This window comes from Orbicella franksi, chromosome 9 (genome assembly GCF_964199315.1).
Source record: "Orbicella franksi chromosome 9, jaOrbFran1.1, whole genome shotgun sequence".
NCBI classification, from domain to species: domain Eukaryota; kingdom Metazoa; phylum Cnidaria; class Anthozoa; order Scleractinia; family Merulinidae; genus Orbicella; species Orbicella franksi.
The window spans coordinates 3,010,208-3,030,838 of NC_138153.1; the positions used below are offsets into that span (position 1 = coordinate 3,010,208).

The 20,631-nt window shown below is 40.1% G+C and overlaps 1 protein-coding gene across 2 annotated transcripts; it reads left to right on the forward strand.

Moving 5' to 3' along the window:
- The first annotated feature begins 1,829 nt into the window (after window positions 1-1,829).
- On the forward strand, window positions 1,830-19,953 carry LOC145497632 (uncharacterized). 2 transcript variants are annotated; one of them, XM_081477453.1, is made up of 8 exons: window positions 1,830-1,901; window positions 7,096-7,187; window positions 9,819-9,857; window positions 9,981-10,217; window positions 13,761-13,985; window positions 14,663-14,902; window positions 16,520-16,573; window positions 17,256-19,952. In XM_081477453.1, the coding sequence occupies exons 2-7, from the start codon at window positions 7,127-7,129 to the stop codon at window positions 16,570-16,572; spliced, it is 855 nt and encodes a 284-aa protein (XP_081333579.1). In that variant the 5' UTR covers window positions 1,830-1,901; window positions 7,096-7,126; the 3' UTR covers window position 16,573; window positions 17,256-19,952. The 2 variants fall into 2 exon arrangements, with proteins under 2 accessions (XP_081333579.1, XP_081333580.1); XM_081477454.1 differs by lacking the exon at window positions 1,830-1,901 and adding an exon at window positions 4,115-7,009 and having other exon boundaries at window positions 17,256-19,953.
- Window positions 19,954-20,631: the final 678 nt, after the last annotated feature.

Here is a 20,631-nt window from a genome sequence, read left to right on the forward strand (position 1 = left end):
TCGAAAAGGAAGGTTTAAATTGGGTCAGAATACAGGGAAAAACAACTGAAAGACAATTGTTCATATACCCTTTCAACGCTGCAAGAGCAGGATCAAACACAAAGCTAAAGCAATTCTCATTCTATCACTTCTAACTTTGGTCTAGAATTTCTGAAATGATTCACGTGATGAAGGACATTTTTTTTCCCGCAAAACCGCTTTGGTGTAAGGTAATCACATTTCCGCGACTTCTCCGTGCATCCAATCCTCACCGACTTCCCGGGGGGATTACTCCCGTAAATTTCGGATAGGTGTGGGCCGCGAAGGGTCTTAAACCCTGACCCAAAGCAAACGCAAATTGATACTCTATTCAAGGCACAAATCAGAAAAATGACATCCTGTTCAGAGGAAAAAAAAACGAAGAATGGCGAGAATGGGGCAAATCTATTTCGTTTCTGTAACATTGGAAGTTAAGCATTAAGCTTAAAATTTTTTCGTTTAGCTGGGCATTTACGCACTGCAGTTTTAGCTGATACAATTTAGGTACCCTATCTAAGGATCACACTGGGAACACAACACCAACAGCGGTAAAAATGGTACCTTATTTAACGAGAACCTCAAAAAACCCTACCCTATCCCGAGGCACATACCTATATAGCCAACATATCGGAGTATCCCACCCCCTGGGACTGACCCTGCTCGTGCTCACTAAGGTACCAGACTTAATCCCCAAGTCGTAAATAAAGTTCAGTCATTTCTGCACGTACGCACTGTCGGCCAATCACGAACAGACCTTCTAGCGTTTCATTCAACAGCACCACAGAAGTGAGATCCAAGGTCCATAATCGCCGTAATTACCAGCGTCTTCTCACTCTGAGTAGGCGTGCTTTGAATCGCTAATGCCGTTGATAAATTGCCTGTGTCTCGTGCTGAACGAATGGCACACGATCCGTCTTGTGAAGTGTTAGTTGTCGAAAACTATTAGTGATGAAATAAATCTTGCGAAAGCCCATGACAGCTGAGAAAGACCAGAATCAAGGAATTCCTGAATTAATGGTCCGTTGATTGTTGTCTAATTACCAAGACTGAGAAATAAGCAAGAAGCTTCTGCCAGAAGTAATAAATCAGACTTTTTTTAACAGCCAAGTGGAGATAGATTTCCTTTCATCTCCTAGGACTAACAAATTAAATAAACTAGCTTTTTTTCCCTCAACATGCTGGTTGCGAAACTCCGCTACTAAGGTGTCCAAAGTTAGTTCTAAAGGAGAGAAATCCTATGAAAATATGGCTTATTTCAAGTTTTAGACACTCAGATAAGAGACTTTACTTACTAAACTTAAACAAGGGTCCTGTATTGAAAATGTGTTTATGCGCATAATGTCAGGTCAAGTTTGTGGAAAACCATCGGGTGCGCCCGGTGAGAAGCTCTACCGATTTCACTGTTGACACAACACGCGTGTTCAATGCAATTGATGAAAAATATTTAAATCGTCATAGTGCTGAGGTGAGGTTGACGAAAATGCGCATATCCTTCAACAGGAAATGAGCTGCTCTTTTGACAACCTCTGTTGATTTTAAGCTGTTTATATATGATTCTCCTGCGGCGCACTGTTACGAAAGCATTTCAAGATTGCTTCCTTCGATGAAGATGGCATAGTTTGCACCGCTAATTGGGTTTTATCAGTGGTGAAAGTCAGCCGAAAATCCCATTTTCTCCAGCCGATTTTCCTCTACTGTTGATTGACTGTATTATTTAACACAAGCATCTACTGTAATCTGATACATGTTTCCCTGAGAATTTAGATCACGAAAAAGATATATTCTCAAGTTCAGTTGTTGACTTAACATAGCACAAAGCCCGCAGCACGTAAGAGAATTCACGTTCTCGGCGCGGCCTCACAGCTAAGGGAGACAGACTTAAGGTAAGAACCATTTTAGTGCTATCATATGTTAAATAAACCTTTTCTCTCTCCCTCGCGTTGATCAGATTTTTGCTTTTAAGCGCATGGCGTTTAGCGTACGCTGAGAACAGTGTGAGAACATCTAACGCCCAAATGCTGTTGTCAAATCTTAACAGAAAACACTTAACTAAGTAGAACAGTTAAATAGACTTATTTCATAACCGGATAACAAGAACCACTTCTGATCTATTTCCACTGTGCGGGAATTTCTTGGTAGTTGATGACGTCGCTTGCCACCAAATAGCAGCAATAACGACAATTTTTCTCCTACGGTGTTTAAGAAAAACCTGGATACTCAGTCGTAAAAACGTATCTCCAATCGATCAACAAGGACGGGCATCGTGTTTACGTGGAATAACAAGTGTGATATTTCTTTTGTCGGTATTGATCGCTCAGTTTGATATGGGCTTTTTAAATGGTTTTCAATTGCCGTTTTGATGCACAATCTTCAATCATGGTGAAATCAGTTAATAGTATCATGGGATAAGCGTCAAATTGAATTTTGCGGCCGCTTTGATATTCTGAATTTAAGTTAAGTAATGTTGTGAAATTTGGTAGATCACGTGCACATCACTATTTCCTCGAACTCGTATAGAGGAAACAGCTATTCACCATAAAAAGTAATACAAGCCGTTTTAACGAACAATTAAATAGCGAGATGAAGTTCTTGTCTTTTTTCTGTTTTCGGAAAACTCCATCGTCGTGCAAGACAGCGCAAGTGTCAGTAAAATTTCCGGCCCACAAGACACTAGTGTGAGTAGCAGAATTTCCGAAAAGCTGTCTCGGCACGCGTGGGAAGTAAAGAAGCCAAACCATGTTTTCAGTTTCGCAGCGGGGGGACCTCTGGTATATCTTCTCCGCCGGTTTCACTTTTATTCAGTTTGTATAGCGATGGATAGCCTTCACGCTGTACAACCAGAAAAGTTTAAAGGATCAACCGTACAGAGTCACAAATGTAACAATAGAGGAATGTTCTACTGTGAGGGCGTCTTAGGTAGAACGTTCTGGCATTTGATTTAGATACCTTGTTCGTGTTAATCGATGATGTATTACATTTTTGTAAATGTTCCTGTACTTTTCAATCATTGAATTTCAGTTACCACGTATCTTCTAGCAATGTATTAATGGCTTTCGTTCAGTGGGAATACCACTGACGCACTTAAATAGAAACTCCGGGTACAAGTTCAACACAGTAATAAGACAGCTCTTATAAGTTCTCTTTATACTGTAGCGAAGTCACATTACATTACTTTCCCCAGCGATGTGCGTTTTTTTTTTCTTTGAAGCTTTGTAGTGCCTGTAATTTGTGAGGGCTGCAGACGGTTTCTCGACGTTTGCGAAAAGGCTAATCGTTGCCAAATTTCCGTGAATGTCAGTGTTTTTTTTGGTGCAAAGGCGCAAATTAATGGACTCATCGCTTAAGATATCGAATGTTGTAAAATGTCATTGTGTGGAGGCATGAACACTGAGACAAGCTCCTGATGACAGCAGAAAATGGAGTCAAATACTTTTTGGCGCCAAGTGCAGTCATTATCTTTGTCCTGAAAGATCCGATCGCAGACAAGGTCTTCGGGTAAATATTGAGTAGTCATTTCTCTTTGGCTCATTTGATAATAGTTGCTCTTTTTGCCCTTTTTGGGTCGCCTATATCTGGACAATACGTGAAAGATATCAAATTTCATCGTTCGAGGTTCTGCTTAGGAAGTCTTTGTTCTCGAAAAAAAAAAAAAAAAAAAACTGGTCTCAGTCGTCGTACCGGGGCTTTTTTAATGGTGCTCATGCCCAGTCACGTTATTTTCAGTCATAACTACCTGTAAATTGAACGAAAGAAAAACACGAAAGAGATAATAACGAACCAAAAAGAAACAAGAATGGAGAGGATTAACACGGATTACGACCGACGAACTTGAAATATTTAGGCTAAACTATTCAAGATTCGCAAATCGTGAGGTAGTTTAGAGTTGTTTTATACCCAAAGATTTCATAAAATTACTATCAATACAAAAAATAGCCATTCGTGTAAAGGTACTCAACAGTACTTTGAAGTAAAACTGTCCTCGGCCTTTAACTCATTGAACTATTCATATAAGATGTGAAAAACAAGAACAAAAAAATAATGGTCAACACATTGCTTGGCCATTTTTGCTTCTTATTTGATGCTTTTCCATCTTGTTTAAGATATTTCAGTTGCTTTAGTTTTCCTTTGAACTTTCAGGCGATTTTGTACATCGCAAAAAGTGCCAAAATAATAGCTCATTTGGGTTACTACCATGTATTTTGCCCCGTAAACAGAATAAAAAACAATCATCAACAAAAACAACAACAATTATAACCTTTACAGATGTCGTCCTTAGAACCACCAAAACAAACAAAATTAAAACATGATGCTTTGGGTTTAGGGCTGAAATATGTAACATCAGTCAATACCTAGGCTAGAAACAAATTTGTTAAATTATTTTCGCGCCGCACGACTTCTAATAATTAATTGCTTATCTCGGTTTCCAGCAGATTTTACCACGTAGTTTGTCTGCGGTCACCCACTATCCTTCCCGCTTTGAGGTTGTAAGTATATTATGGCATATTTTATAACGGTTCGCGCACATTCCACTGAAATCAATCGACTTATCAGCTACACAATTACTTTAATTTTTTGCTCCGGAAATATATTAAATGTAGGAATACAGCCAAAATTCGTTTTGTTTTTCGGACAGCGAGGGCGTACTAAGGTGATAGCCGTACAGATGAGAGCTGTTACGTCAGAAGATGACTGAGCCTGCGTGCTTCTAGGACAATAATAAAACAAAATTCGCATTAAATTAACAGCTTGCATCTTTGGTCTTATCAGTACAACGTAATCACTGGTCTTGGTCGCAGAAAACCCTGACACGATGCCGGGACAAATATATAGCGAATTGAACTGGTAGCAATTTAGAGAACGCTAGGGAATGCGAGAGCAGTTTGAATTATGTCCAGTTTGCACAGAAGCAGGGCACTACGACATCCTTTCTTGACCTTTCCCTCTTATGAAGATGGTGTTCCCCTCGTTTCCATGCAGTTATGAGTGAAAATACCAACAAAGGCCTCATTTTGATCTACACGGAACTTGTAATTAACCAAATACAACTCAGAAAATTCGCGAAAAAATAAACAGATAAAAACAACTGAACACGATAATGAAAGAAGAAACCTCAGAGAAGCTTTTCAGTTTATTTTACATGTATCTCCTTAAGCCTAGAATTTTAATACGAATTTTCATAAATCGGAAATTGTCGATTAGGGCGCATCACGCTGATAAGACAAAGTTTAAGTCCTGCTCAGTCATCAAAAAAGACCGACAGGGGTAATAAAAATGGAAATTGAAGGACGCCTTTGTTTATTCACTGCAATATGTTAGAGAACCCTTGCCGACAGTTAGTTCACTTGGCCCCGGCAATGCAATTCTCACCTATCAGATTTTATTCAATAAAAACTTGAGCGATTCCGGCTGCCAACTCTATAATACACACGAGCATGTCAGTGTGTTTCTTAGCTGTATAATTTACTAGACTTCACGAAAACTGGTATGGACAGGTAAAAATTCGTGTTGTAAACACGCCACATACGACCGTTGCCCAGGTCCCTTGACACAAACTCTGTTCAGTTTTGCAAGGGTGTTGTTTGTACCAAGTGGGGTGGGGAGCTGGAGAAATTGACTGTCAAAGTAAAACATTCGTTGCCTGCATTTGGTCGGATGTAATTTTAATGTTCATACATTGTAAAACCTAATTTGATGTTAGAAATCACCATTCATCCATTTGTCGGTAGACGTTTAACTTTAAGGCCATTAGATGCCCTTCCTGTTGTGTTAGCGCGAATCAGGTGAGGAGAGCGACATAGAAATTCGGAAGGAAATGGGCAGAAGGAGACAATGTAGCCGGAAACATGTCTCTGACGCACTGAACAATTCTATATAGTTCCTAAAATTTTGCTTGGATGCCGGTTTACTTAGTTCGTGATAAAATGTTACATAGTATCTCATATCTCAATAGGTACACTTTCAGCGTCTGTGCATGCGCCTAACCGCAAAGGGTATTTGTACTGTTAGCGGTTTTGATCCTTTAAGCATATATAAGCTAGGTACACCGCGTGTGGTATCCACGAACGAAATGAAATACTCCATAGAACGACACCGAAATCCTGAAATCCTTTTACTGTGCGCAAAAAAATCGAAAATCCTGCGAAGAATGTGATCTTTGTAGCTGTGAGTTTCCCGCCTGGTGAAGAACCCAAGACGCAAACAAAATCATCCCGAGCAATGTTGAACGGAAGAGTTTGAATTTAAGTTAAAAAAAAGCATGAATTCTAGTGACTCACTCCGTAACATTTAGGTACTCTGTTCTCTTACAATGTAATTTTTCGAGTTGAGGGATATCACTACATTGTCCAGTTCGTCTTGTACGCCTGGTCGTGTAATAGTTTCCTTCTTGGCCGATAATAACTTCCGCTCATTACAATCTCTCCCACACATCGCCAAAAAACGTCGCAGTTAGATTCCCTGTAATAAAAAGGATTTAGAAGCGCACGGCCTATAGTAGAACGTGATGTCGGCTGTTTTGTTGTGAATTATCGCAAAACATCTCCGCTGTGTAAAGAAATTAAACGGATTTGAAAGCCTGCTGGCCTAGGTACGGGAAAGTCACTTGTTATGTGGGGTTTTTAAGTTGGAGCACGGAAGGGTTTGAAGCGAAAAAAACCAGCAAGGTGTTACTTTTGCTAACTTTGTTGGGCATGATAAGCTCAAAGTGGATTGAAAAGGTTACCGAATTTCGATTTGTCAGACTGAATCAACTGTACCGTCATATTTCCTGCACGTTTACTGAAACACCAGACACTAACCGGCCCATGATGCCTCTGGCGCAGGCACATCTGTTTGCTATTGTTACATGAACATGCAATAAGACATTGTAGCTGCTGATCTTTTGGTCAGTCGACACCGATAACCTCAAGCGGTCAACAAGCAAATATTGCTCTCATTGACTTGAGAGAAATTGGCGTGTGTTGAGGGTTTTTGGAATTTCTTCAAACTGTCGGTAAGGTTATTTATAAGTGGACTGACTCTTTGCGGGTTTTCTGGCAGACTGAAATATCATTGAAACTGTTGTTCCTTGTTATCCAGGTTGAAACTTCAAAGATTTCAGTAGCAAGCCATGCATTTCTTGACAGTTTCGATTTTGGTGATCCTTGCCACATTTGGAGGATTTTGTTCAGGTGAGGAAGGGCTTGTTTGCTTTATTGTTGTTCATTATTTCAGTGAGACCAATGCCCTTAAACATACACGTCCTTTAACCATTCCTTGTAGTTGTAAAAGACCTTTATGACAAAATCAACGCCACTTATTCGTGGCCATGACATCAAAACGCAACTGACCATGGATAGACTGAAAATGAAGCAAGAAGAACCAAGCTGACTCGTATGCATACATCACGTGCATCAAAGTACACTCCAAAAAAACAAAAGCGCAGACAATGGAGGCATTTGATCAAAAACCTTGAGCTAAGTAAGAGGATTCCTTGCGCTTGAGGACAGCTTTAAGGTGCAAAAAAATTGAGCAACCATCGGAACTATGATGTAACGTCAACTTTCCGCCCGCCTAAAGTAAAGAAACTCTTTTCCACGACAAACGAATTTCGTCAAAATGTCGAAATTGTATCAGCTTCTTGTCTAGACAGAAAAACAGATCTACGCAATGTCTTTTTTATTCACACGCGAGCACAACTTTCCTCGTGAAGCAATCACTAAATGTACTATTATTGTTTTCAACGAATTAAAGAGGTACAATTTCAAAAATGACGAATTTTTTGTGAAAGGAAATGAGAACTTCCGTCCGACGATGCTGTTTGTTTACCAGCACAAATGCAAGATTTGAGAAAAGTCGACTTCGTGAATAAGATTTACATGCAAAAAAGGATGAAAAAGATTAGAATGCATTCTAAACGATGTTCACTTCGGAATGAATGACCCTTAGATTGTCAAAGTTCAGTTGTTTTTGCTAGTTTCCAAGTCGACTTCTTAGATAAAATGAAATTACGGCCATGTATGGCGTAGTTTGAATGATGATGGCCCCTCCCCATGAGAAAAAAAAAAAAAAAAATCAAGTCCAAAGGCACGTTTCCAGCCATGTTTCAGAAATGCGAAATTATCCTGCAGGATGTATACTCTTCTGTAACTCCGATAATCAGCTTAGTGGGAAAGTGATATCACACACACAGTCTCGGCCGAGAATCAGTTGATTCAGAGCGCAAACCCCTGTGGTATGGTGCACCAGAGGGAAATGATGTTTTTATTCCTCGTTGGGTGAATAATTACCCCCTACTCGTACAGACTAAAACAACAATGACAGTATCTACGTTGGGACGCTGCAGCGTATCACGCCTCCACTTCAGATTAAGACATTCTGCACGGCCGTTTGCATTGTTTCATCTAGAGGATGATTTCTAAGAAGGAAAAAAAAAACAACACCCTCAGTATTTTGATTTCGTGCATCTGCAGGCCGTGAAAAAGTGGTTGAATTTTGACGATTGACAAATATCGCTAAAAGGGACATTCCTCGAGTTTCTATCCGTTTGGCTTGACAGGAACATTCATTGCCTACATTTACAAGTTCCTTGTTGTCAATACCTCTTCAATTTTGCATTCTCTTTCTTTCCGGCTTTTGACAGGAATGTGGATTGTGAGTTAACCATCAATAACTTTTCCCTTGCTTGAATTGTCTAAATAAATTGACTGTATCTGCCGTTCTTACGCAACTTTGCAAAAAGTTGTCGAGAAAGAAAAAAAAAGCCCCGTACAACGCAATACAACGGCTGATTTTGAGACGGCAAGAAACAAGAGGAAGCAAGCGAGACAAAGTACGGAATGTCGTCTCACTCAACTAAACCACAATACCAACTGAAGTACACAATAACAATAAACAATGAATAACAAACTGAAACTAAGATCATTTCTTTATGTGTGAGGGGTTCTAGCGAGTGAATGATCTCGTGAAATCAAATTGTCCTCTCGGTCCATAATTTATTTTGAGTACGGACACGGTTTGGGCTTTGTCCATGCTTTTGCCGATTTTGCAGAAGGCAAGAGAGAACGAGAGAACGAGAGAAATGTTGAAGATGCCCCAGCAAAGCGTTCTTCTCCAATGTTCGCCAATTTTCCCTTGCCCGTCCAGAAGTCTCGACAACACACACAGCTAAAGCACAAACTAATTCTTCAGATTAGGCAACCAAGCTGACAGCAATGGCAACAAACAAGCTTTATTCTTTGTTCAAGACATGCCTGAAAATTACACTATTCCTACATTGATTGAGACCTTCCTACTTCGCATAGGTCACCGTTCATTCACAAATGTTTGTAAAAATCGCCAGATACTTTTCAGTCGTTAACCGAATGAAAATGCTCTTCCCAAGCTTTCTGTATTCACACTGTTTACGAAGGCATTCTCAGAATACTTACTAAATCCTGACCAACTCCTTTGTCTCTTTAGTTTTTCCTTTAGTTCGTAAGAAATATGTGTTAAGGTGATGAAAATTCCTTCAATTTCTTAACTGGAGTGTTTTTAGTCACGGATGCACACTTGCACCGCTGCTAGATTAGATCGACGAGACTTTGTTATGCTATGTTATGTAAAAAGATGTTTTTGCTCTCTTCAATCTATTGATTAGTTAATTCAGTGAAATCTTTAGTCCACTCAACGGACTCGAGGGCCCATTTTTGCCCCGTTCTGATTTACACAGGAAAAAGCATTTCATTGCCTTGTCAGGACCAAGGAGACTTGACAACATCTTGACATGCAGTAATAAAATTACTGTTTACCTGTTATTAATTTGTCAATTTTTCACATTGCAGTGATTGGCAAGAGTTTACCTCAAAGAACAAGTTCAAAAGGTGATGTCTGACACTTCCAACGGAAACTCATTATAAGACCAAGAATTCATATCAACGTCTCTTTTGATTTGGTGCCAGCAAAGTCTCCTCTGAATGCTTTTTTTTTCTTTTTTTCATTATTAGGTGAGACAAGCTGCGTGATCAAAGGTGAAGCTCACCCAGTTAATTCCTCGTTCATCACTAGTGACTGCTCATCACGCTGCATCTGTATGCCGGGAGGGGTGGCCAGTTGTATGGATCTCTGTCGGCAGATGTTACGGAAATGTCCCCCCGGAACAACGCTTAAGGAAGAAAATGAACCTATTGGTTCAGGAGGGGTCAGTTGCTCTTGCATAAGGAGATACTGCATACCCTTGAAAGGTATGTTAGTTTCATCGTTCGCCAGTACCTTTGATATCTGTGTACGGGTTTCAATGGCTTTGGGAATTATAACAATCTCTTTACAAAGCTTTTCCACGCTTCTAAAGTGTGCATTCTGTAATCAGTTTTGTTCAAGGAAAGTTGTTTCCTGCAGGAAAACTTTTTTTCTGTTTCCTCGTGAAACAGACGTTGTAACACTATGATGGTAACTATAGGCTTGGGTTGAAGCAACTGATAAATCACGTCTGTGCATGTGAATGGCGCATGTGGAATGGATGAGTTTCCTTGTTTGTTTGCGTGGCGCGGCGCTCTTTGTTCTCCAGCTCACATTATGTACGACATAAATGAGGATTTAATCTCTAAGAGCTTTCGCTACCTGATACAGTGTAAACCGCTGCAAAAGTGACAATATTTCAGTGAGAGCCTGGTATGATATCATTGAATCAGTTGTCAGACACCGCCCGTTTTATTTACTTAAGAAGTAAGTGCTTGCGGCTTTCGCCCGGTTACAAAACATCTTTGGCTTTGGGTCATTGGATATGTACAGTAATGTAGTCGGCTTTTTTCGGACACTTTATATTTGGTTTATTCCTCTTGAACCTGTTCTTGACTTAAGAAGCCGCAAAGCGAAGGATTCATTTAATTCTATCGTTAGTAATTACGAAACAGGAAATCTTAATTTCGAGACCTGCGCATGTAGACGCACGTCTGGGAGCTCACTGAGTGATGTGCGTCTTATGAAAAACAAATCAAGTACGTCACAAGGAGGCGTGTTTCTTTGCCTACGATTACAGAAACTGCGAAGAAAAAACCCCCGTTATTTTACTACTTTTGGTAACTGATCATGTTTGTATCAGTGAAAGTTACAACAGGCAGGTGTCAGGACTTTACTGCAAGAGTGCAGCTCAGCACTGATTCATTACTTTCAGGCTGGCCAATATCAACAATTTATAGGTTACAAGCTCGAGGTTTTGTGTCGGTTAGGTCAACAATCAATTTATAGTTCGCTAATAATTAAGTTTACTTCAGGATTGATCACCTGACTCAAAGGGCAATATCAGGCGAAAGTTATTGAGAACGCTGAAGATCATTACAACAACATTAGGTTTTTTATACTGTGGTAATATCGTTCGATAGTTTCCCTTGAAAAGTTAATGGAAGAAAGAGCCAATCTCAGCTGTCGATAGTCTGCTTACCAAAGCACTCTGACAGCTAAATTATTCAGCGATTGTATACTTAACCTAACGTACGCATTCGCATTTGACCAGTGAACGTGACAAGTATATGAAAAACGGTGTGGCTATTGATTTTTATACAGTAACGGAAATGTACTGTATATTGCTCGTACTTGCTCGGATTAGGCACGGCACTATGCAGACTATTCCAAGCATTTCTGTGCATTTACTTTAGTTATAAGCCACTTCCGTGTGCTGAGAGAACACTCGTGGAATTTGTACAGTCCACGATCAAAGCACGCATGTCCTAACAATTTAAGTAATTTTTTAATCCCGTCTCAAATCACGAAAATAAATCACGAAAATAGGTGATATTTGTCAGTTTTCTTACTCGGTTATAAACTAACGTCACCAGCGCTTCAGATTTCAGATTGAGCACCAAATAAATAGTCAGCCATTTTAGTTTCTGGGCAAAGTACAACGGCGATTTTTGATCATGACTCTTTTTAAAGAGTCATCTATCTCGTGCACATTAAGTCTTATGTGTGTGCCTCGCATCAATGGACGCACGCAATTGTTTGACCTTTTATTAAATATTCGACTTACAATATGACTTACATTTGAGCAAGAGGATTAAGTCGGTCCTTACAAGTTGCTCGTGGCGCGCAGTGTTAAGGCGGTACTTCGATTATCACACGAGAGGTATCAAGTAATAGAGATATCAGACATGAATTGTCAGGCGATTTCTAACTTGACGATCATTGCGTGTGAAAAATCACTTTAAGCCATTTTGGTATGCATGATTTACGGTGTGTTGTACCAGGCCTTTCTGTTCTTTACATTAATTGTTGTTTAGTAAAGCGTTTATCTCTGTAGAAACGCACACGTATAAGGTAAGATTGATTTTATCTGCCACAACCCGGCTTTTGGTCGGGCTTTTGAATAATGGCGCACGCACGGAAATGGGTTTGTTTTCGATGATCTTAAACAAGAAAAAGAAGCCATTTTCCAAGCATTAATGATAGATATATCTTTTGTTATTGAAATTTGTTGGTCGTTAAAACAAACATGACGATATATTTCAACAGCTAATAGATCTATGTTTAACACGTTTTATTTGCAACACGCGATGCCGTTGATATGTTCTTTACAGACCACCGTGCTTCCAATCGCTCAGTGAGGATCAAAATACGATAACTAGAAGAAGCAATTCGGCAGTATCTTTGAAAAATAAGACTTTAATACTCTTAAATACTCTTAACTGCCCCAAATCCAATTTACCAATGCCGTGAAGCGCCACGCAAAACTGATTCGTGTCTCCCTCTTCCGTGGGAGATTTTTGAAGTTTACAATCGAGCTGGCGAGGAATGACTAAAGCAAGATACCTGATTAGTTTTCTCTCGTTCTACTGAAGGAAGGCTTACTGAAAGAAGCCTCTGCGGGCTTTCCAAAAGAGTTTTACCATACTGATGGGCAAACGATATAATTGGCTAAGATAACAAATAGCGTGATCGTTTTGTACAACACACGTGGGTCATGGCCTCACGAGTGGCTTTGTGTGCTTCCATGTAATGGGGGTGGTAAATGGTACATGCGAGACTTTGCGAGAAGGCGCGGGACTAACGTTTCTCTTTGTGAGCCCGAGTCGTTTTCACTTTTTTAATTGTGAGACCGAGACTTCAAAGTGTTTTAAAAGCGACCGCGAGACGTTTGGGGTCTAAGATGCTCAGAGGTCAGTTATCAAAATAAAACAAACAAATAATCGGTACTCTGAGACTTTCTTAGCCTTGCCAAAAATCGAGACGCTAACAAGCGAGATTGCGAGATCCGTGAAATTGACGAAAATTTTGCGAGACCCATGGTTCTTCACGGACCATTCGCCAACCTGTGTAATCATTCGAAATCATACATTCCGATGGATTTTGCCAGCAGTCACAGCTCTTCAAAAAGCTCTCACTGAATCCAATTCAAGCGAGGGGGCTTTCACGGGGAGCCACGGCTTCGGATACCGTCCGGATGATCGGGACGATCACAATCACTTGAATCGATTCAAATTCTATCCGCTTGCAGTCGAACTCAGTCAAGTCTTCGATACCGGAATTCCCTTCTAGCATTTGGTATTGCGACCGAGGTGCTACAAGCGGAGAGACCGGCTGGATAAAATAAAGCGTAGTGGTACATGTAATACCTAAACGCCGGTCTTCCATGGATGACGTAAGCGCTCCCTAAAAACGCTCTCAATTATTTAATTTTGCGGTCTAATGCGCCTTTTAAGGAGAAAGATATTTGTGCTTCGTACGGAAAGATCAAGAGAGATCACTTTCAAGCAACCTAAGGAAATGTCACCTGAAGTCTTGATTTCTTTCAGTCGTTTGCTACAGAGAAGACAACGACGAAAAGTACAAGGTTGGAGAGACATTTAACACGCGGAATTGCTCTGAAACCTGCAGGTGCAATGAGAACGGTGAAATTACCTGCGTACCATTGTGTCCCAAAATAAAATGTCCCAGGGGAACACGACCCAAAGGCCGAGGTGTTGTCAATGTGGGAGAAGAGAACGGGTGCTCGTGTGAGATGCAGGAATGTGTTCCAGGTACCTCAACATGTTTCTTTTATATTTTCAATAAGTATTACAGAAAGAGTAGTTTTTTGATAACTTTGATCGGTTTGTAAAACCACTAAGGCAAACAAACAGTCATCTCTCAGCTTGCTTAGCTGCTTGGCTGTTTATTGCAGGCGACGCAATCGAAGAAACTTACATAGAGATGTCAAAAAGACGTAAAAAGAAATACGTTATATGTCCCAGAAGTTCAGTTTATAGGGATATCCTTCATGTGGACGTCGCATGTAGCATGAAATAGTTTGCTTCTCCCTCTTGAACGGCACACGTGTTTCCCTCAGATCGCTAAACACTATTTTATACAAATACTCAACGTTTTATTGTACTTGTTTATTTCCCTGCCTGGAGAGATACGATCCATAGTCCAACAGTTCAAAAGTCCTGACCATTATTCAAAATTTTCCCTCGTGGTGTTTCTTTTTACTCAGGGCCGGCTGGGGCGTATAAAATTGCGTCAGCGAATTCTTCGGACACCACATGCAACAAAAAAAATGTTACATGTGGATAATCTTCTATGGACTAGCATCATATCCATGGGGTAGAAACAACATTCTTGATTACTAAGAGTTACGCAATCCAGCGCTACCCTTGTGTGCCACTATTCTTACCAAGTTGACCTGACTAACATGAATTGTACAATGTTTTTTCAGTTCCTAAAACGTTTTGTTATGTGGGCGATCGGCGATTCAGGCGCGGTCGTGTTTTTGTCACTCAAAACTGCACGCTCAAGTGCCGCTGCAGAAAGAATGGGATCCCGCGGTGTGCGCCCTTATGTAAGACGAAACGAAAGGTCCCTGTTTGCGGCCCGGATGAAAGATTAGCGGAAATTCTTGACTTGTTTGCTGGTGGAAGATGCAAATGTCAGACAAAGACCTGCATATCAACGTCAAGTAAGTGGACAAGGGAGTTGTGTTGCTCGGCCAAACAAACATGAACAAACACAACATTACAGCGCGACATACACTGTATCACATACGTTTGGTTCAACTATGTTGATATGCAACATGTCACATGCTGCAAGATGTTGGATGGTTCGTGGCCAGGCATGTGCCACATGCTGCATGCGACAGTGTTGCACGTGCAATATTTTGTGCTAAAATGCTGCATGAGTTTGGCCGGCCATAACGTCATAAAAACCTGGCTACTAAAAGTAATTGCTACCGCGGTATAGTTACTGACAGTGATTCAAATTCAAGTTCTGGGCGTCAGTAATATTTCTTATACTTTATTGTTTCTAAGTTTATAAAAACGGAAGAGATGTGATAATTGCAAATTGAGTTCTTAACCTAAAGAGCAACAAACCTGAAAGGTTTCCCCTAAATTTTTCTTTTAGAACAGATGTTCGAGATATCGAGCTGCAATATGAATCTTGGAACGTCTGTGTACGCGAAAGATAACTGTGAACGATTTCACCGAAAGTAAAAGTTCACCCTGATTACGTAACAATTCGAATAGCCTGTGCTTTGTCAGGAGGCGCGGTGGACCAGTTTATTAGTCTGCTAGTACTCAAGATAATGTGGTCACGGTTCTGAGGCCCCGCGTAGTAATGTTGTGTCCTTGAACATAATTAATCGACGAGATTGGTTATATGAAGCCCGGCAGACATCAAAGGAGCAAACAAAGATGCCAGTGTTTAAGTTGGAAGGTCCACGACCGTGAAAAATCTCTTATTTTGCACTCATACATTGTGCATGAGTTACGTAATCATAACTGTTCTCTTGGTTAGTTCCTCAGTGCTTTGTGCATGGTAAAGGCAAAAAAGTGAGCAAAAACATACAACAAACAACTTTGTCGGGTTTCATAACCATTCTCTTCATTAACTATGCCTCGAGCAAGGCACTTAAACCTCGCAGTACCAACACCACGTATGAGCGTCTGAAAATGAGTATCAGCAAACGGGTGACATGCTATGACCATCTTCAGTTATCCAAGAGAGGGAGGCAAGTTGTTTACGCTACGTGCCGCGTAATCGTCTGATACCCTAGGCTTTCGCTTTCTTCAATATTCTTTCTTTAATTTCATCTCGACTCTGATTGGTAGCAACATAACATTCCGAAATTAACATGTCTAGCACTGAAGGTCTTTTAATACATAGACCATCTCCGACGACCTTGAACTGGAAGAGAATTATCGAACTGTGTTGATCCTTTCACCTCCGCAGAGGCCTCTTTGTGCTACCTTGATCGCAGGCTGGTAGTTCGGAGGCTGGGAAGAGGGAAAAACGGAAGTGCGCGGGAACGCACCTTCCCACTTCCAATATTCAATTTCCCATAGGGAGCCTCTGTGGAGGAGAGAAGTGCTGATCGGTAGGAAATTTGACATGGCTTGTAGCTATAGACCTGCTTTAGATGGATGATCACGAATCCCTGCTATGCCCACTGGGCCGCTTCCGGTTAAATAGTACTTAAATATGACCCCACGCTTGAAATAAATCGAAAAGGAGAAAGAAAACAAAACAATAGAAACAAGAAAATAATCATTTGTTACGTAACTTTATTTTCTACCAGGAACCAACACGACAGAGAAAAAAGTGAGTCACTTTGAACGGAAGAATATCTGAGGTAGGGCGTGGTCAGAAACTTGTAAGTGATGTTTTTAAGCTTATAGTCTGGATGAAAAATATTTTACTAGTGCAGCTGACTGTACAAGGACGTATTGGTTGTCAACATTTTGCTTAAAATTAATTGGTACATCACGAGAATATCGATCCCTTTTGATGACTTTAAGTTACGGTATTTTGTGTTATTTTGGCCACGTACAAAGTTACCTCTAAATTGAAGGAAACCAGAAAATAATAGTTTACTAAGATAGAAGAACACTAGAGAGATAATAATAAACCAGAAAGGAACAAGGATGGTCAAGGATGGAGAATTTGACACGGATTACCAACAACAAACTTGAAAAATTTAGGCTAATCTGTTCAAGTTGGGCAAACCGTGACGTAGCTCCTTTGGGGTTCACTTTAGAAACTGTGGAATCAAACATCACAGAGACAATCCATAGCACACAATAAAAATCCTAAAATAGCAGAGAGGAAACGCCCAGCATTCAAAACAAGCAAAGAATTATCGAATTTAAATTGTTGAAACAATTTAACACACCAGCTTGTTATTTTGAACAAAACTGTTTTTAGCCATGCCATAAAATCTCTTTAATATGGAACTGATAAAAAATTACTCTAATTAATGAATGTTTAAAGTTGAAATTAATTCTTAAAACAAGTTTCTTTCATTTCCATTGCAGAAGCGTCACAACTATTCACTTCACATACACTGGACTAAGCGAAAGTGCTATACCAACCATTTAAGATTCTGCAAGAAGTCTAATCCATTATATCCAGGGTGCATTGGCCAATGGTATCATATATTCGGTTGTAATCATGCCTCTTGCGGTCTTAACTTATACACCTATATCATGTCAACACTAAAGTAAGATTCAAGACTCATATCAGCAATATCCGTACATCTAAGCACCTTCACTGAATATTTCACTTGAGAAAAAGGCTGTCAAAGAGAAGCGCGCTTGAGTCAGACAATGGTTTTCCCTTCCGAGACCCAACGATGCACAACCAGTTCACACCCGCGTCGCCTTGACGTTGTTTCGTATTCGTATAGCGAAGATATTTGTAGCGTTAACTCTAAGGTAGAGGTCAAGAAAACTTGAAGCGTAATTTCGAGATATTTCAAAATACATTTTGCTTGTCAACTAAGAGAACGGCGGAATTATTTCTCATGCACGAACCAACCAGCAACGTTTGGTTCCATGGATTCTGGATATTTGACTTACAGCGTGCCAGAGAATAGTTTGGAAACCATGCATATCTCACAGACATGGTTCGCTCTTAGTGCATGAGCAAACGAAGGAAAAGGCAATCGAACTTTGAGTGTAAAACAACTTATAAGTTCAGAACTACTGCACTCATTCGATCAAGACTCATTTTGTAAACCTGAAAAACTGGTTTCGTGCTGAAATCTAGTTTACTACCACTTAATGAAAATGGCAATTAAGCTCATAATGCTATGTCTTATGAACAGCAGTTTGTCCTCTGATGTACGTAACATAATGCCAGATGTATGAAGCTTAAAGCGCTAATTAGGATACATTGTCGGGGTGGAGTAAGGGGTGCGTAACGCCGGAATAGTGCGTGACGCCAGGTATGTTCCCGGGTGTGGCTCAGAACCACGCTTCTCGTAGTAATACTGACAATTGTATCAATCAATCTGTAGTCGTACAGGTTTGTTGAAAAAAACAAAATAGAGATACAGCGATAACTATAACTGATGCAGCTGCTTTGAAAAAATGGTTACTCTCCTGTCATTTCCACACATTACTGAGATCAGGTCACAAATGCGAAATGTTTGCTTCGGAATTGTGCATTGCCGAACCTCACCGATCATAATTGGTAATGCAATAGAATGCACACATTCCTCAAAATAGATTACTTTCAAATGTATATATTATATGCCAAACAAAAGCCTCATACCATATTACATGCTGTTGTTGTTACAGTCCAGTCATTTAGACGTATGTTCTTGTTTGTTTTACTCTAAAGAAAATTTACAGCAAACAAGAAAACCTCTGAGAAATGCGTGAAAAAAATATAATAAAATAAAGTAAAATTATAAAGAACTGAATCAAAGGTCAGAAGGAACATTAGATAAGGACACGTTTGTTCTTCAAACAACATTGCAAGCTGTTCCACTGGCCTCAATGATGTAAGCATGTGTTATTGGAGTGAAGAAACTCTCTATTTCATAATGTCGGTTAACATATATGCTGTTACGTGGTTGTATATTATAGTGTTAATCAAAGTAAATAAATTTGCTAGAAAGGATGGTGACTTTCTTGACTTATTTTCTTCCACTCCTTGTGGAGCATAGAACCATGGAAGCAGCCGGCTATCTCGTTCTGTTTTGGGCCAGCTTATCTGCCTCTAAGCCTAGCCGGTCTTGCCCGCCTAGTCGTCCACTGTCCTCCTCCAATATGCCCTAATCACGGTTTTCGACGCCATCTTGACGGGTAGGCAAAGCGGTCAGAAATTACAGTATGGGAATCCGATGGCGAATAACCTTTTCAAAAATTAAATTTTACATAATTTTGGGAATCGCAACGTTAAAAGACTAGGTAGAAGATTGTATTCACCAAGTTTGAAGGATGCAGCTTGGCTAGAAGACGCTCAGTTTATTTTTCTAATTTTCCATACATGTGTCTGTAAATCTGGCTGGGTAGACGCAGTTCGCGGGAAAAAAAAAATTTAATTAATTTATAGACAAATGTATGGGAAATTAAAAATTAACCGAGCGTCTTCTAGCTCAGCTACGTCCTTCATTTGGTGAATACAATCTGCTTCCTAGCATGGTAATGTTGCGATTCGTAAGTTGAGCAAAATTCAATATTTGAAAAAAGTTATTTGCCATCGGATTCCCATTAAAACACCGTAACTTGCCTACCCGGCAAGATGGTGTCGAAAACCCTGATTAGGCCTGTTTCTGGAGTGGCCTGGACTCCTCGTCCGCTGGGGGTTCCACCTCAGTGCATCCATGGTGACATTTCTAGTTGGGTTTCTGAGGGGCGAGGGTGAGCCCGATCCAATATCACTTGAACCTTGTTAGAAATGATCGAAGGGACTGCAAACGCCTGATTGCTATTGAAAGATTTTCCATTTGATGGCTGGAGTTCCACGAGATTTGGTTGTTTAACTTGCTCTAGCGAGTCATTTCTAGTTTTTGAATTGGCCACGTCGACCTACGTTTGTCAAAAATACTTGTTCAAAGCCGTCGGAGCATACTTCGTGATTTACTGAGTCTACGAAACTATTAAGAAAACCAGTCACCTTGCAGCTGTAAACCTCGGGATCAGGTTGGAATGTAGATCCTTCAAACGTGACCCATTTTCTTGCGGTCACTATCTACGGATCACACGGAAATATTACCCCTGATCCCCCGGGATCACTAATGCATATTACAGACACATGAAGGGCTTCAAGACCTTCATATCAATTAGGTTTCGGAAGCGTTGCGACAATAAAAATCTACAAAAAGCAAACAAACAATCAGTTCGTGGTCTTTAAGGATTCTATTGCATGGGTTCACGCAATGAACAATATACTGAAAACGGCTTGAGATGATACATACTACAAATAGACTAATTTATCATTAATAAGGAAACTCTGACAAGTTAAAAATTGGACTAGAGAATTAAAGACAAAATTTAACATATGCAAATTAAGGGTTTTTGCGTGAGCAAGTCAGAACCATCATTTCTGGGATCAATAATCGCAACAAAATTAATCATATGCTATTGTTTCGCGATTCGACAGCGTAAAGACAGAAAAAAGCCCGCAAAATGGCAGATTGACTTGAAGTTCGTCCTGGATGCGAGAATAATAACGCAAATACAAAAAATATTGCAATTTTCTTAAGCGGAACTTTCGCAATTGTCAGATTTTGCCTTTTTTAATTCAAACAGCGCAAAATAGGTTTTGAGTAATAAACATTCCACCAAGAGATCACGGCCGTTTCTTAGATACAAGATTCTTTACAAGCACCTTTTAGATTTCCCTTGGATAATCGCTTTTACTCATCGCGGGGAAGAGGGGTTGTAAGGGAAAGCACTCTTT